The 15,061-nt window shown below is 46.8% G+C and overlaps 1 protein-coding gene across 1 annotated transcript in view; it reads right to left on the bottom strand.

Moving 5' to 3' along the window:
• Window positions 1-3,578: 3,578 nt before the first annotated feature.
• LOC115082665 (spatacsin-like) overlaps window positions 3,579-15,061 on the bottom strand; it is a gene marked incomplete at its 3' end in the record, with an annotated part of 29,076 nt that continues 17,593 nt past the window's right edge. Inside the window, exons 6-9 of the mRNA XM_029586860.1 lie at window positions 7,543-7,719; window positions 7,216-7,287; window positions 4,026-4,153; window positions 3,579-3,758 (exon numbers count right to left, since the gene is read on the bottom strand). Coding sequence (XP_029442720.1) covers window positions 3,579-3,758; window positions 4,026-4,153; window positions 7,216-7,287; window positions 7,543-7,719 — 557 coding nt within the window. The remainder of the gene's footprint in view (window positions 3,759-4,025; window positions 4,154-7,215; window positions 7,288-7,542; window positions 7,720-15,061) is intronic.

Genomic DNA, 15,061 nt, shown 5'->3' on the forward strand with positions numbered 1-15,061 from the left:
CATTATGAGAAAAAGAGCTTTATCAGTGGCAGGCCTCTTATTATGCAACTCCTTACCAGTTTCCCTAAGTCTAATCTCAAATTCAAAAGATTAAAAAAAAAAAAAAAAAACATTAAAAACCTTTTCTCAGAAGCATTTAATCTACACTATATAGATCATTCCTAATTTCATTTCTTTAATTTTAAGACACTGATAGACTCATAAAAGACTACTTTGTATTGCTTTTTGTTTACTATTATTTACCTATATTGTGTATTTTAGTTACCTAGTTATATGTATGTTTTTAATATGTAAACCGTTTCAAACGATACTCATTGAAAAAGCAGTATATAAACAATTTTAAATAAATAAAAAATAATAAACACGCACTCGCCTGCATCTAACACCATGCGACTCAAATAATACATTTTATTTTTCCGACTCCGGCGATGTGAGACTCCGCTAGTCACTTCAGGTGTTGTTCTGCCCAAAGAATCAACTCTTCAGCCTCCTGGGCCACTGCTTGACTCTTAGTTCTGCCTTGGCGATTTATATAAGCCACCATCATCACATTGTCCGATAGGACCCTCACCAACAGCAGAAATTTCGGTAAGGCTAAGCGGACCACTCTGGTCTCCAAACGATTGATACACAGACTCTTTCATGAATCAGCAACCCTGAGCCGACTGATGCTGACAAACTGCTCCCCAACCAGAGAGACTGGCATCGGTAGTAACCACCACCCAATCCAGAACCTCGAGATCCACATCCTGAACCAGTCTGGAACTTAGAAGCCACCAGGACAGGCTCTCCCGTGCGATACCCTTGAGTGGCAGAGGAAGCTGAAACTCTTCCGAGACTGGGATCCACCCAGCCAAAAGAGCCATCTGTAACTGTCTCATATGAGCAAATGCCCATGGTACCAAATCCAGTGTTGAAGCCATAGAGCCCAGAACTTGTAAAAAAAATCCCAGACCTTGGGGATCGGTAAACTCAATAAGCGCCAAATCTGTCCTTGCAGTTTTACAACACACCTCTGTGAGATACATTTGCCTGCTAGAGTGTTAAACCAAGCTCCCAGATACTCCAGGGACTGAGTCGGCAACAGGTGACTCTTCGCCAAATTCACAACCTAGTTGAGTGCCAAGAATGCAGAGAACCTTCTGAACTGCCCAACGACAAAGAATTTCTGACTTTGCCTTGATAAGCCAGTCGTCCAGGTAAGGATGCACCAACACCTTCCTGACAGAGAGCCACTGCCCCCACCACCAACACCACCTTGGTGAAGGTGCGCGGCACTGTGGCAAACCCGAAGGAAGGGCCTGAAACTGAAAATGCTGTCCTAGAACCATGAATTGCAGAAAATGTTGCGAGTCTGGATGAATGGAAATGTGCAGATATGCTTGTTAGATCCAGAGATGCCAGAAATTCTCCCTTGCAAACCACTGCTATCACCTACCTTAGAGTCTCCATATGAAAATGCAGAACCTTGAGCATTGGATTTACCTTTTTATAAATCAAGAGTCAGTCAAAAAGTTCCTTCCTTTTTTGGAACTATGAAGCAAATGGAATATCTTCCCATGCATAACTCCTCAAGGGGAACTGGAATCACCAACCCCAGCTACAGCAGATGGTCTGGTATCTCCCAAACTGCCACCTGTTTGTCCAATGATCCACAAGAGGAAACTAGAAACAAGTCATGGATGGGATGAGCAAATTCTAAAGCATAGCTGTCTTTTACCACACTGAGCACCCATTGGTCCTGCATAATCTTGGAATACTCCTCGTAAAACCGAGCCAGGCAACCTCCTATAATGGGAACAACGGAGGGACCAGCCTCGCCTCATTGTGAGGCTTAACTCCGGTTGCACTACCACCGGTGGCGCCCCAGAACTGTCTTCAGGCACCCCGAAAGGACTGACCCCAGGACAGACCCCGAAGAAAAACATACCTGAAAAAACCTCTTGCCCTTAGACTTATCCTTTGGCAACCTAAGGACCTTATTGTCCCCAAGAGACTGCATCAACTGCTCGAGGTCCTCACCAAACAAGAGCCAATCCTTAAAAGGCAACAAGCCTAACTGCGACTTGGAGGAGATGTCCACCTCCCAATTATGCAACCAGAGCAACTTCCGGCGGACACCACCAACATCATAACACAAGACAACGTACGAACCAAATCATACAAAGCATGCGCCCTGTAAGCCACTGCTGCCTGAATATGCTCGGCCCTGTCCACTTCCTTACCTGACTTTGGCAGACTTTCTTGCATCTACTGCACCCAGCACAGGCAAGCACACTGCATAAAACCAGCACAAATAGAAACGCATAAACTCAGGACCACCACCTCAAAAATCCTCGAGGTATTACTTCCAATTTACGATCCTGTACGTCTTTCAACGTCACAGACCCTACCATCGGGATAGTTGTCTTTTTTTATAACCGCCGAAACAGCATCAACTTTAGGAAGAGCAAAAAGCTCCGTCTGTTCAGGCAATTGATAAAGCTTTGCCATGGCCCTTCCCACCTTTAAGCTGGAGTTTCCCTTCTCCTTCCACCAGCTTCCTCACCGACTTGTGATAAGGGAAGGCCGTCGGGGGACCCCATATCCCATCCAGGACCGGATCCACACCCTCCAAATCAGAATTCTCCTGGGGAATTTTGACTCCCAAGAACCCGAATAGCGCATGGACCGAGCACACAAAAGAGTCTCCAACCTTCGGCTCGTCCACCTCAACTAGACAGGGAAGAGCCCACCAAGATCCAAAATTCCCCAGGAGGAAGGCTCAAAAACTAAAAATTGCCCAGACTGCAGAACTGCAGGTTTTGCACCATCTACCATTGGCTGGAGGCAGAGGAACAGCAGGTGGCACAAATGGTTAAGTAGCAGTGTCAGTAAAACTTTCTCTGTCTCCATCTGCTGGCAGGGAGGCAAAACCCAGGAGAGTCTGGACTGATCTGTGTATGTACAGGAAACGCCTACTGAAATGAGCTCCCAGATATTCTTGAACAGATGCCCAAGTAAACAGTAAAGCAGCAAACTGAAGTTCCCCTCTTTTCTTTTTTTACCTTTATTATTCAGACAAAAAAAAAATAAGTAAAAGCTTAAAATAAATACTTTCCTAACCAGGGGGGTGAATTGGAGAGGAAGGGGGAAAAGAGGGAAGCAGAACTTCTGGTTTTCAGATTCCTCCCTCCTTAAACTAGGATCAAGTTAGCGAGGGCCATTGACCTCCCTTCCTCCCCACTCGTTCTTATTCTACTAGGAAAATCCTAGGAGCAATTTGTCTGCAAGACTTCCAGACTGCAGTGTCTGCCACCTCTACAGTCTGCTGGAGACTGAGAAATACACAAGTGCAGTGGGTGATGTCAGCAAAACAGTTGTTCTCTGTCTCCATCTACAGGTAGGGGAGCAGAACCCATGTATCTGGACTAGTCGAGCGGGTCAATATGGAATAATTATGTTATCTTTAGAAAAGATATACAAAGAGGGTTTTTTTTTAATTACCTTATGTCCTGGTTTTCAACCCTTTAAGGAAGGATGCAGAGGCCTAGCTAGAGCCCTCTCCCCTCTCCCTGTTTTACTAATATTAATAATACATGCCTCTGCCTGATTGTTTGGACAGGAGGATTTCTTCTTGGACTGACTGATCCCACCACTGTACCCAGTGTAGTATGACCCTGAAATCCCTGCTGGCTGGCTTGTTTTTGCCGTCACATGTCAAGAACGAATCCAGAAGGACTGTGTGTCTAGCAACATCCTGATCTGTTCTCCAAGACCTGGAACAGGAAAAAGAGTTACGATTTAACAGATTTCCATCTTGTTTAAAAATGATAAAAAGTATGCGGTGCTGATATGGAAATGTGGATCCCAGCCTGAGGACTGACAGCGAGATCCAAGTGATGAGCTGAGGACCCATAAAAAGCAGCACAATAAAAAGAAATCAGGCGACTGAAACTGCGGGCCCAGCTATGGGCTAAGGCGACATTTACTCTCTGGGCCCTGTGCCAGTGAGTCAGAGGAATTGGGGAAGCAGAGCCAGCTACCTGTGCAGAGCTCGACTTGCTTTCCTTTCACAGGATGCTCCCAAATAAAGACTTTCAATGTGGTGCACGGCAGCAATCATTTCCCGCTCTCTCTCAGGAAAGTAATTCTCTTCCTCCAGGACAGTCACCTGAAAGAAGAGATGAGATCGCGTGACATTGGCTGTGAGACAGGCCCCGCCAGGACATCGTTACCTCTCCCCTCCCTCTTTGTAGCTATTAGAGGGCCAGCGGTTTGCAATGTACAGGAAAATTGGTTCTTACCTGCTAATTTTTATTCCTGAAGTACCCACGGATCAGTCCAGACGAGTGGGTTCTGCATCCCTACCAGCACAGATGGAGCAGAGAACAAAACTCCTGAGACACTGCTACATAACTGAGGTGCCACCTGCAGTCCCTCAGTATTGACCTGCACCCCCAGCCCAGCAAAGAGGAAGAAAAACTCCAACTCAAATGTTCGCTTCAAAGGCGAACTGGAACTCAAGATTGGAGCCCCCTGAACTGGACCCCTCAACAACCAACACAGTAACTAAAGCACGGTTAGCTCCATTGGTTCTGAGGGGCTGCGAGCACATTCCACTAGGGCGCAGGTGACCTCGTGGGTTGAGTGTCAATGCTTTCTCTGCAGGAGATCTTTCGTGCAGCGACGTGGTCTTCTCTATCACACTTCAAACATTACCTGAGGAAGCGATGTTTGGGGAGAGTGTATTGCGCGTTGGTCTTTCGGGGGCTTGGGTACTTCCCACTCGTCTGGACTGATCGGGGTATGAATAGGAAAAGGAAACCTGGTTCTTACCTGCTAATTTCAGTCCAGAGACCTGTCCCCTTCTGACGAAAAAGACTCCTCTCTTCTGGATATGGCTAAGCTAACTGAGCTGGCATTTGATTTGATCAACAGAATGGGAACTGTACAGAACTGGAATAGATTTCTTAAATCAAGGGGCCTAATTTGCAGGAGGCTTCAACTTTAAGTCTCTGTTCGCCCAAGGCTTATTGGGGTTTGTTAAGGTGGACATCTTGGCTTGGGTACAGGTCAATACAGAGGGACTACAGGTGGCGCTCTCGGATATGAGGCAGTGCCCTAAAGTTTTGTCTCTGTCTCCATCTGCTGGTAGGGAGGCAGAACCCACTCTTCTGGTCCTATCCAGGGTACGAACAGGAATGGGGCACTTTTTACCACCTTCAGCAAAGGGAAAGAGCACCCGTTGATAATGAGCAGCCGCAGAGTCTGAGCGTGAGCACAAGCACCGTCTCCATGCTTTGCACCTGCTCTTTCTGCTGGTGAACGAGCGGGCACATGAAAATCAAATGTACGAGCTGAACCTAGCCGGCCCAAGGAGGGCAAATTTCAGCTGAGCTATGTGACCCGGATAAACAGCTTTCAGAACTGGCCTGCACCCTGCCAAAGTGCACGGGGAGGTCCTGTCCTGGAATGGGTCAGCGTCTCCTCTAGGTTCCCCTCCCTCTTCCCCAGTCCCATTCCTCCACCTCAGTACCCTACCCCCAACAGCTTTCCTACCCTTCCTTTCTTCCTCTTATGCATCTTACAAGCTGCCAGATCCCATACCTTCCCCTCAAAATATAAAACATAGAATTTGATAATTTAAAAACATTTCAAAGTCTTAAAATCCAATAAATTGAAAATAAACTCTCTTATAAATGTTTCTTTTTGTCTATGTTGTTCTGCCTTGTCCTGTCTGCCTTGTTTACTTACACTTTTAAACCATTTGCTGCAGCTCTCAAGGCAATGTTTATAAAATACAACAAATACCAATCCAGCAATAAACAAAGCAAAAGCATGTCATAACATACACAGCAAAAAGCGTATGCACACAAAAGAATCATCAAACCAAGGCAAATCAAATAAAAACAGGTTAAAATAATCAGAAATGTAATAATGTCATTATATCACTTAAAATGTAACTTTAAGCTAGGGAGACTTGATTAAACATCCTGACACTAAGGCCGATACAGTAAAGTGCGCGGGGAGAGCCGGCGCTCCGAGGCGAGCGCTTGCTCTCCTGGGCGCGCGAGATTCAGTATTCAAATGAGGGCCCGCGCTAATAAGGAGGTGCTAGGAACACCAGCGCGTCCCTAGCGCCTCCTTATTGGCAGAAGCGGTGGCGGTGGGGCGGGATTGACAGCTGACGCTCAATTTTACCGGCGTCGCTTGTCAAATCCACTGACAGCCTCGGGTTCGGAAAATGGACGCCGGCAAAATTGAGCGTTCGTCTTCCAACCTGCAGGCAGATTTTTATTTTTTTTATTTTTGGGGCCTCCGACTTAATATCGCTATGATGAACGGCTGGACCTGAGCGCACCGTTCTGTGTTGAAATTAAACTGCAATGCCTGCTATTGTGTAATAGTAACATCTAAAAGACAAAGTCAGACTAGACTACGTCTTACAAGCAATCAGGCAGGCCCCAAGACACTGCAATGTGTTGAAAGGTCCAGTGCAAGACGGTCAGACTTTCTCCGTGTCTCAGACACCTTTTCTTATATATTCCCATCACTTCTAGCTTTTCACCTCTCCAGCCTAAGCTTATCCTTCCAGCTGCACATACAGCTTTTCGCCTCCCCTCCTCCCATCTCTCACCCACATTGCCCCCTTCCAGTCCATTTCCCTCTCGCACCCCCCTTTCAGCCTCTCATCTTCCCCTCTTCGCTTCCACCTTCCAAGCTCACAAGGTTGCCAGGCAGGAATTCCCGCCTCAACTCTTAGGGGCCATGGCTGCAGGGTTCAGGAGAGTCAGAAGGAAAACTCCAGGAGTGGTAGTGAATGAAGACTCATGGCGCTGGATTGCCAGCCCTGGTTCTGACTGAGCTAAAGCTCCAAAGAGCAGAAGGAAAAGAAAGAGGCGGCACAGCTGGTCGCTGAGCAAGGAGTGACCAACCGATTTGCTCCCAGAACAGATCACATCTGGAAAGCAGACCTGGGAAAGATCAGAGCTCCTCCTTCAGGACCACAGCGCACTTTACAAACCTTAGAAAAGGGTGTGATACAACAAGTCACATGTATAAAATTAACTGCAACAACATGACTTATTTCTTCCTAATATCCCACCTCCACTCTTGGCCAGCTCTTTGGCTCCAGCCCCCTGCCAGGCTAATGTATGCAGGAATGTCCCCTATAAACACGTCATCTAATGCCCCTTAAGGTGGAAAGTCACAGTTCTATTAGGCTTCACTTACCAGCAAGTCACGGATCCCTTTATCAGAGGTGTATAAGCATATTTTGTGCAGCTCTTCATTCACACAGAAGCCCTATGAGACAGCAGTATACATCGAGTTAGACACATGCATGGGACAATGAGAGACTCCCATCCTCAATCCCCTTTACTATAAAAGCACAGGCTCCACAGGGTTCCTGCACAACATTTCATAGGCAATAAAGCAGCAAGTGTTGGGTTTAGCTCTGGAAAAGGCTCCCCCTTTCTAAGTGGCAGAAGCCACAGTTCTTAGACTGGGAGTGCAGGGGGGGGGTATTACAGTACTGGAGGTTAATCACTCAGCACTCACCATGTTCTTTAACAGTTTAGATGCTTCCTCAGTACTGCTCCTCAGCAGGCAATCATACACCAGGCTCAAGCCCACCTGGATCAGCTGAGCCAAACTATAGATCATATTGCGATTCAGCCGGAAAAATGTCTGAACCTCCAAAATCTTGTTATTCAAAATGGCATCCATAATAGCTTCCTAAAAAACAAACATCCAAATCCACCCACATCAGTCAAAACACTTTTATCAAGGACAGCTGAGAAATGCATGGAAGTGAGCAAGCCATGAATATGTTCAGATCTCTCATGAGCAGGCAGTACGGGAAGCCACAACCATGAATGTCTGGGAACAGGAGCCAACTTTTCATAACTACTGGAGGCAGTATTCCCTCTAGGTTGCCACGAATGTGCATCCACACACAACGGCACAGCTTTTCTACCCCAGCACAGGATGGCCCAGTGGGGCCGTGGTGGAGCTCATCCCACCACAGTTGAAATGACGAGGCCAGTGGGGGCTGCAGTGGAGCTCACCCCACCATGGTCAAAATGAGGCGGAGGAGGAGGAGAAGTGGAGGCCATTTGTACGTGTGTGTGTGTGTGTGTGTGAGAGAGCCTGTGAGTGGTGTGTGACAGCCTGTATGTGAGAGCCTGTGTCACATATAGATTCACAGGCATGTGCACACACACAATGTGCGTGTGAGGGAGAGAGAGACAGAGAAGATAAAGTTATTTGTGAGTGTGTGTGTGAATGAATGTGCTAGAGATTTTGTGTGTGTTTGCGTGATAGAGAGACAGAGAAGATAAAGTTTGTGTTGCCCTATCTCCCCCAATCCATGACAATCTCAGGGTGACTGGAAATCAAAAGATCTCAGGTATGGAGAGCAGGAGAATTTTAATCATTATCAGTTTTTTTATATAAAACATTTTAGTGGCACAATAAAAAAAACAGAGCAATAGCGCAGCACATAATTTTTCCTTTTTACATAATAAGCAACAAAGGAAAATAGCCAATATACCAGATAAAACACCGACGTAGAACAAGTTCCTGTCCCTATCCCCAGCATGTCAGCTCTATCCAATCCTTATTAGTTTTAAATATTATGGTGTAATTTGATGTTTCTGTTTTGAAATATTTTGTTTTCTTGGTAAATATTAGAACATTTTTTAATTATTGGGAGGCCAATATTCATTTGGCGATTGAGTGGATAAGTTATCCAGCTAAAGTTAGCCAGATAACTTGTTCAGTATATTCAGTGGGATAACTTCCTGTTTACAGTTATTCGGCTACACACATAGCTGGATAACTTTAACCCTAACTGGCCAGTGACTGAATATAGCAGGTTAGGCCTAAAATTAACCAGATAACTCTCTACTTATCTGCGTATCTTCAGAGCTATCCGGGTAAGTAGCATGACTTGGAGGAAAAAAAAAGCTTCCCAGCCCAATGCCAGCATCTCTACCCCCTCTCCCCCACTGTCCCAAATAATGTGCCCCAATATAAAAATCACTGCTTTACCCCTTCTGCTCCCCCCCATGCAGTTTCCAGCTTTACCACCTACGTAATTGCATAGCAGAGGAGGGGGTTGCAGTTCAAGGTAACGGGAAACAGGTTCTTACCTGATCATGGTCCTTCCTGGAAGAGCACAGATCAGTCCAGACAAGCGGGTTTTATATCCCCATCAGCAGGTGGAGGCTGAGCCCCTGCTACATAACAGAAGGGGGCACCTGCAGTCTTCAGTACTGAACCCAAGCCAGCAACAATAACTGGCGAGCAGGAAGCAGGCTGGACTCTCTGAAACGGAGCAGGATAACCTTCAGCCACATACAAATAAATACGCACGATCAACATTCAGCTAAGGCTTCTGGGCTGATCTGGGGTATTCCAGGAAGGAAAATTAGCAGCTAAGAACCAGTTTTCCTTTCCTTTTCATACCTCAGATCAGTTCAGACAAGTGGGATGTATCCAAGCTCCCCTACACCGGGCAGGAACCCGAAAGACCCGCTCACAACACACTTTCCCCAAATGAAACCTCCTCCGGGGCCTGGACATCCAGACGGTAATGAAGGGAAGACCACGTCGCTGCCAGACAGATCTCTGGCGCCCAGGAAGCTGCCTGTGCCCTGGTAGAATACGCACTCAACCCTCCGGCACCAACATACGCCAAACAAATCGCCTGCTGCAGCCATTGGAGACCTTCAAACCTTTCTTTGCCCCGCTAAACAAGTCAAAAAGAGATCCAATTACTGAAACCCATTAGTGACCTTAAGATAACGCAACACAGTCTGACGAACATGACTACTACTACTTAACATTTCTATAGCGCTACATGACATACGCAGCGCTGTACAAACATACAAAATGACAGTCCCTGCTCAATAGAGCTTACAATCTAATAAGACAAACATACAGGACAAGGTAAAAGAAAAGAAAGTTAAGACTTAAAGCAGACAATCAGGGATAAGATTTTAAAAGAGGTCTCAGAAAGGTGGTCTTTAGAGTGGATTTAAACATGGCAAGAGAGGGAGCACGATGCACCAGTTCGGGAAGATTATTCCAAGCACACGGCACAGCCAGGTGGAAAGCACAGTCAGGGAATTGGTGGTAGAGGAGAAGGACACAGATAGGAGTGACTTATCTGATGAGCGGAGTGCACGAGGAGGGGGTGCACAGAGAGTTAGGAGAGGAGAGGTAGTGAGGGTACTGCAGAGTGAAGGCGTTTGTAGGTGAGAAAGAGGAGCTTGAACTGTATGCAGGAGCACATAGGGAGCCAATGCAGTGGCTTCAGAAGAGGGGTTATGTGAGCGTAGCGATTTTGGTGAAAAATAAGTCATGCAGTTGAATTTAGGACAGATTGCAGTGGAGAACGATGGCTTTCTGTGAGGAGCAGGATGTAATAGTGTAAGCGGGAGGAGATGAGAGAGTGGATAAGAGTTCTGCTAGTGTGTTCAGAAAGAAAAGGACATATTTTGGCAATGTCATAAAGAAAGAATCAATGTTTTGGATATGCATAGAGAAAGGGAGAGAGGAGTTGAAAAGGACTCCAAAGTTATGAGCTGATGGGACAAGGATGGACGACGACTGTGTTATCCACAGAGACAGAGAAAGGAGGAGGAGGGGAGGCGGGCTTGGGGGGAAAGACAAGGAGCTCTGTCTTTAGCCATATTGAGTTTAAGGTGGCAGCGGGTCATCCAGGCAGCAATGTCAGACAGGCAAGCCAAGATCTGGTGTAGACAGGTCTGGGAGTTATCAGCATACAAATGGTATTAAAAGCCATGAGAGGAAATCAGAGAGGGAATTAGTATATAGTGAGAAGAGAAGAGGGCCCAGGATGGAGTCCTGAGCAACACCAACTGATAGTGGAATGGCAGTAGAGGAGGAACTACCAGAGGAAATGCTAAAAGTGCAATGGGAAAGGTAAGAAGAGAAGCAAGACAGGACAAAGTCCCAAAATCCAAGTGAGGACAAAGTATCAAGGATTAGGTCGAGATCAACAGATTCAAAAGCAGCAGACAGGTCTAGGAGGATCAGGACTTTAGGCATAAACAGGTCATTTGAAACTTTGGCAAGGTTGAATGTAAAGGGCGAAAACCAGATTGGAATGGATCAAGAACGGCTTGAGATGTAAGATAGTCAAAACCGTGGTGGTGAACAGCACGTTCAAATAGTTTGGAGGCAAAAGAGAGAAGGGAGATGGGACGATAGTTGTCAGGACAAGTAGGATCCAGTGAGGGTTTTTTAAGATGTGGTATGATTACAGCACTTTTGAAGGCAGCAGGAACAGTAGCAGTGGAGAGTGATAGATTGGGGATGTGACAGATAGAAGGAATGACTGCAATGGAGATGATGCTGAGGAATCGGTGGGGACAGGGTGAGAGGAACAAGCAGTGAGCTGGAGGAAGAGAGAAAACGAGAAGTTTCCTCCACTATGACTTCAGGAAAGGAGGCAAGAGTAGCGGAGGCTAGAGGAAGGGTAGAGGAAAGAAGTGGGGGAAAGGCAGGTAAAGGTGAAATAGTTGGGAACTCAAGACTAATTTTGAGATCTTGTCAGGGAAGTAGTCAGCCATAGCCTGGGAAGAGAGAGAGAAGGGGAGGAGAGAAGGAATTGAGAATGGCAACAAGTGTGTGGCTCCTCTGCTGCCAAATGATGATGAAAGGCGGAAAGCTCCACCATTTGGTTAAGATGAAGAGAGGAGGAAACCACTTTTGGCAAAAAGGAAGGCAGCATGCGTAACGAGACTCCATCGTCTGTAATACGCAGGACATGATCCCTGCATGACAGAGCTTGCAGCTCCAAGTTTCGTCTGGCCGAACTGTTCGACACCAACGCCACTGTCTTCAGTCATATCCTCAGCGAGGCCTGTCTCAAAGGCTCAAAGGGAGGACCACAAAGAACATTTAGCACCAAACTTAAGGTTCCAAGGCAGACACATCCAACAAACCAGAGGATGCAACGCTCCGTCACAGGTAGCTCTTCTGGCTCCGACTGACCCCACCCCAGCATCTGGAAAAGGAGTCATCTGATCATCAGCAGGATCATCTGACAGATTATCTCCAGAAGTCCTCTAAGGATCCCCGGTTCATCAGGATCTGAAGAAGATTCCTCATCCCCTCTTGGATGGCCTCCCAGGCCCAGCAGATGGAGGATCCCCCCAGAGTTCCCTTGCCTCCTACCCCGATTGGCTAAACAAGTCTTGTGGAGCAGAAGGACAAATTCCGTTGAGAAGGTCTCTGAACTATTGGCAACCCCACTGACCATTTCCTCAGCAGACTCCCCCACACTGCCTCAATCCCCAGGTAATCCCAGCACCATTGGTGGCAATAGAGGAGAAGAATTCCTGTCCTCCCTGGCAGCTGCTAGCTTGGGACCACATGATGACAAATGGCCCGCCAATCCTCAAGTCCGCCAAGGCCTGCATAGAAATCCCAGGCAATAAAGTGACCCGCCGGAATGGAGTCTCCCCAGAGGTACATGCTGCACAGAGTGCGACTGCAGAGAGACGTGATCATCTCCGCAGGTGCAACAGGTCTTCCTGTGGTCAGCGGCCTGCTCCATGCTGCCGCGTGAGCTCAACACGTGGCACAGCTAGAATTGGCCCTCACACGTCGACCCCTGGTAGGCAATCCCGTGTGCTCCTCAGCTCACCCACCTGCTTCAGCATTCACAGCCCAGACACCAGCACACCACACTGTTCGTCTCCTGGATCTCAGCTGAACCCTGTTTTTTTTGTTTTTTTTAAAGAAAACAGCACCAAGGAAAAGAGAAAAGGGTACTTCCCTGTATCCACTGGCAGGCACTGGTAAGGGGGATCACAGAATGGCTGAGGGAACCAGGGCCCCTGGCTTTCAGTCCCCTGGATGCTTCGGGTCAAGCCTACCAGGAATAACCATTGGGAATCTAATCCTCTTCTAAGCCTTTTTTCTTCTTTTTGGAACTCCAGACTGCAGGTCTGCACCTCCACCGTCTTCTGGAGACAGAGAAATAGCGAGGGTACTGCAGGTGGCACTCTTGGTTATGTAGCTGGATCTCAGATTTTTCTCTGCCTACATCTGCTGGTTGGGATGGAAAACCCTCTTGTCTGGATTGATCTGGGGAATGAACAGGAAAGTAGTGATTTTTTTTAGTGGGGGGAGGGGGCTGGAGGCCCAGACTGGCAGAGCTCTTTTGTTTAACTTTAGCTTGACTTTTAGACTGGGGCAACATTTGTTAGGACAGCAGGGGCAAGAAGGGGGATAGACATCAAGCTGGGAGGCCCGCAACTCAAAGCTTTTTTTTTTTCCCTCTCTGTCCGCACTATTTACTCAGATATCTCTGAAGACATGCGGGTAAGTAGCGAGTTATCCGGCCACATGAGAGAAAAATTATCACCAATATCCTGCAACACCATGGGTCAGTCTGAGGACTAGCAAAAGATATGGGGTGAGAATGCCAAGGAAGCCTCAGTCACTAATGTGTCTTTCTCTGTCATATCATACAGAACGAGAATGCACTGGCAGTCTTAGGGAGTGTAAAAGGAAAATTGGTTCTTACCTGCTAATGTTCATTCCTGTAGTACCATGGATCAGTCCAGACTCCTGGGTTTTGCCTCCCTCCCAGCAGATGGAGACAGAGAAAGTTTCACTGACACTGTACATAACCCAGCGTGCCACCTGCCGTCCCTCAGTACTGACCTGTACCCAAGCCAAAATGAGAATAACTATAACTGAGACCCTCAACCCCCCTCAACGAGCTTTCCTGTTCATACCCCAGATCAGTCCAGACTCCTGGGTTTTGCCTCCTTCCAGCAGATGGAGGACAGAGAACGTTTCACTGACACTGTACATAACCCAGTGTGCCTCCTGCACTCCCTCAGTACTGACCTGTACCCAAGCCAAGATGACAGCAACAACCAAGCAACTTCTAAGCAAACTCTCTTCCCTCCAATGAGCTGGAGGATGGTGAAGTTACCCAAAAAGACAATCAAAAACTTGTTTCCCAAATTTAACATAAGCAATCAGCATTGAAAACCTCCAACAACTCCACATTATATACAAAGTGGACAGAACGAGCAGCGGACCCTCCCCCTAGTAAATGGGCAGGTCTCTGGACTGATCTGTGGTCCTACAGGAATGAAAATTAGCAGGTAAGAACCAATTTACCTTTCCCTGTATGCACCCAGATCAGTCCAGACTCCTGGGATGTACCTAAGCTCCCCTTAACGTGGGTGGGACATGGAGAGTCCACTCATGGAACACTCTCACCAAAGAACATGGAAGCCAGAGCCCCGACATCCAAGTGACAATGCCTAGCAAAAGTATACAACAACTTCCCAGTAGCTGCCCTGCAAATTTCATGTGGACACCCGTTGACTCAGCCCAGGAGGTCGACTGAGAACATATCGAGTGACCCCTAAACCCCTGGCACTGGGCGCCCTTAAAAAATGTAAGTTGACTCGATCGCATGCTATAGCCACCAAGCAATTGTAGCCTTAGCTCCCTTCTTTGCACCACTCCTCAGTACAAAACGGTGATCCAATCTATAAAGAGGTGATCTGATGTATGGAAATCATTAGTGACCTTTAGATACCTCAATAATACCTCCCCTTTGTCACCCCTTAGTGTAACCTGTAGTGCAAATGCCAGTTAATATCTTTGCAATTGAATCTCTCTCCTTTGTTTAATATACTTCCTGTTATCCCTTTTTGCTCAATTGTTAAAAATCCTGCATTTTGAGCTTTTGTAAACCATTATGATGGCTTTACCGAATGGCGGTATATAAAACTCATTAAATAAATAAATAAATACATACATAATGCACACCCTCCCATCTAAGAACCTAAGATCTCTTCATAAGGCCTAGAGGAATCCAAATACAGAAAAGCTGGAAGTTCCACCGTCTAAGATGGAATGCCGAGACTACCTTAGACAGAAAAGAAGACACTATGCATAAAGGTAGTCCCAAATCCAACATCTGTAGGAATGGATCTCGACAGGACAGCGCCTGGAGCTCTGAAATTCTCCTGGCTGAACCAAATAGCCACCATGAAAGCACTTTAAGAGTCAA

This window comes from Rhinatrema bivittatum, unplaced genomic scaffold (assembly GCF_901001135.1).
Source record: "Rhinatrema bivittatum unplaced genomic scaffold, aRhiBiv1.1, whole genome shotgun sequence".
In the NCBI taxonomy this organism is placed as follows: Eukaryota; Metazoa; Chordata; class Amphibia; order Gymnophiona; family Rhinatrematidae; genus Rhinatrema; species Rhinatrema bivittatum.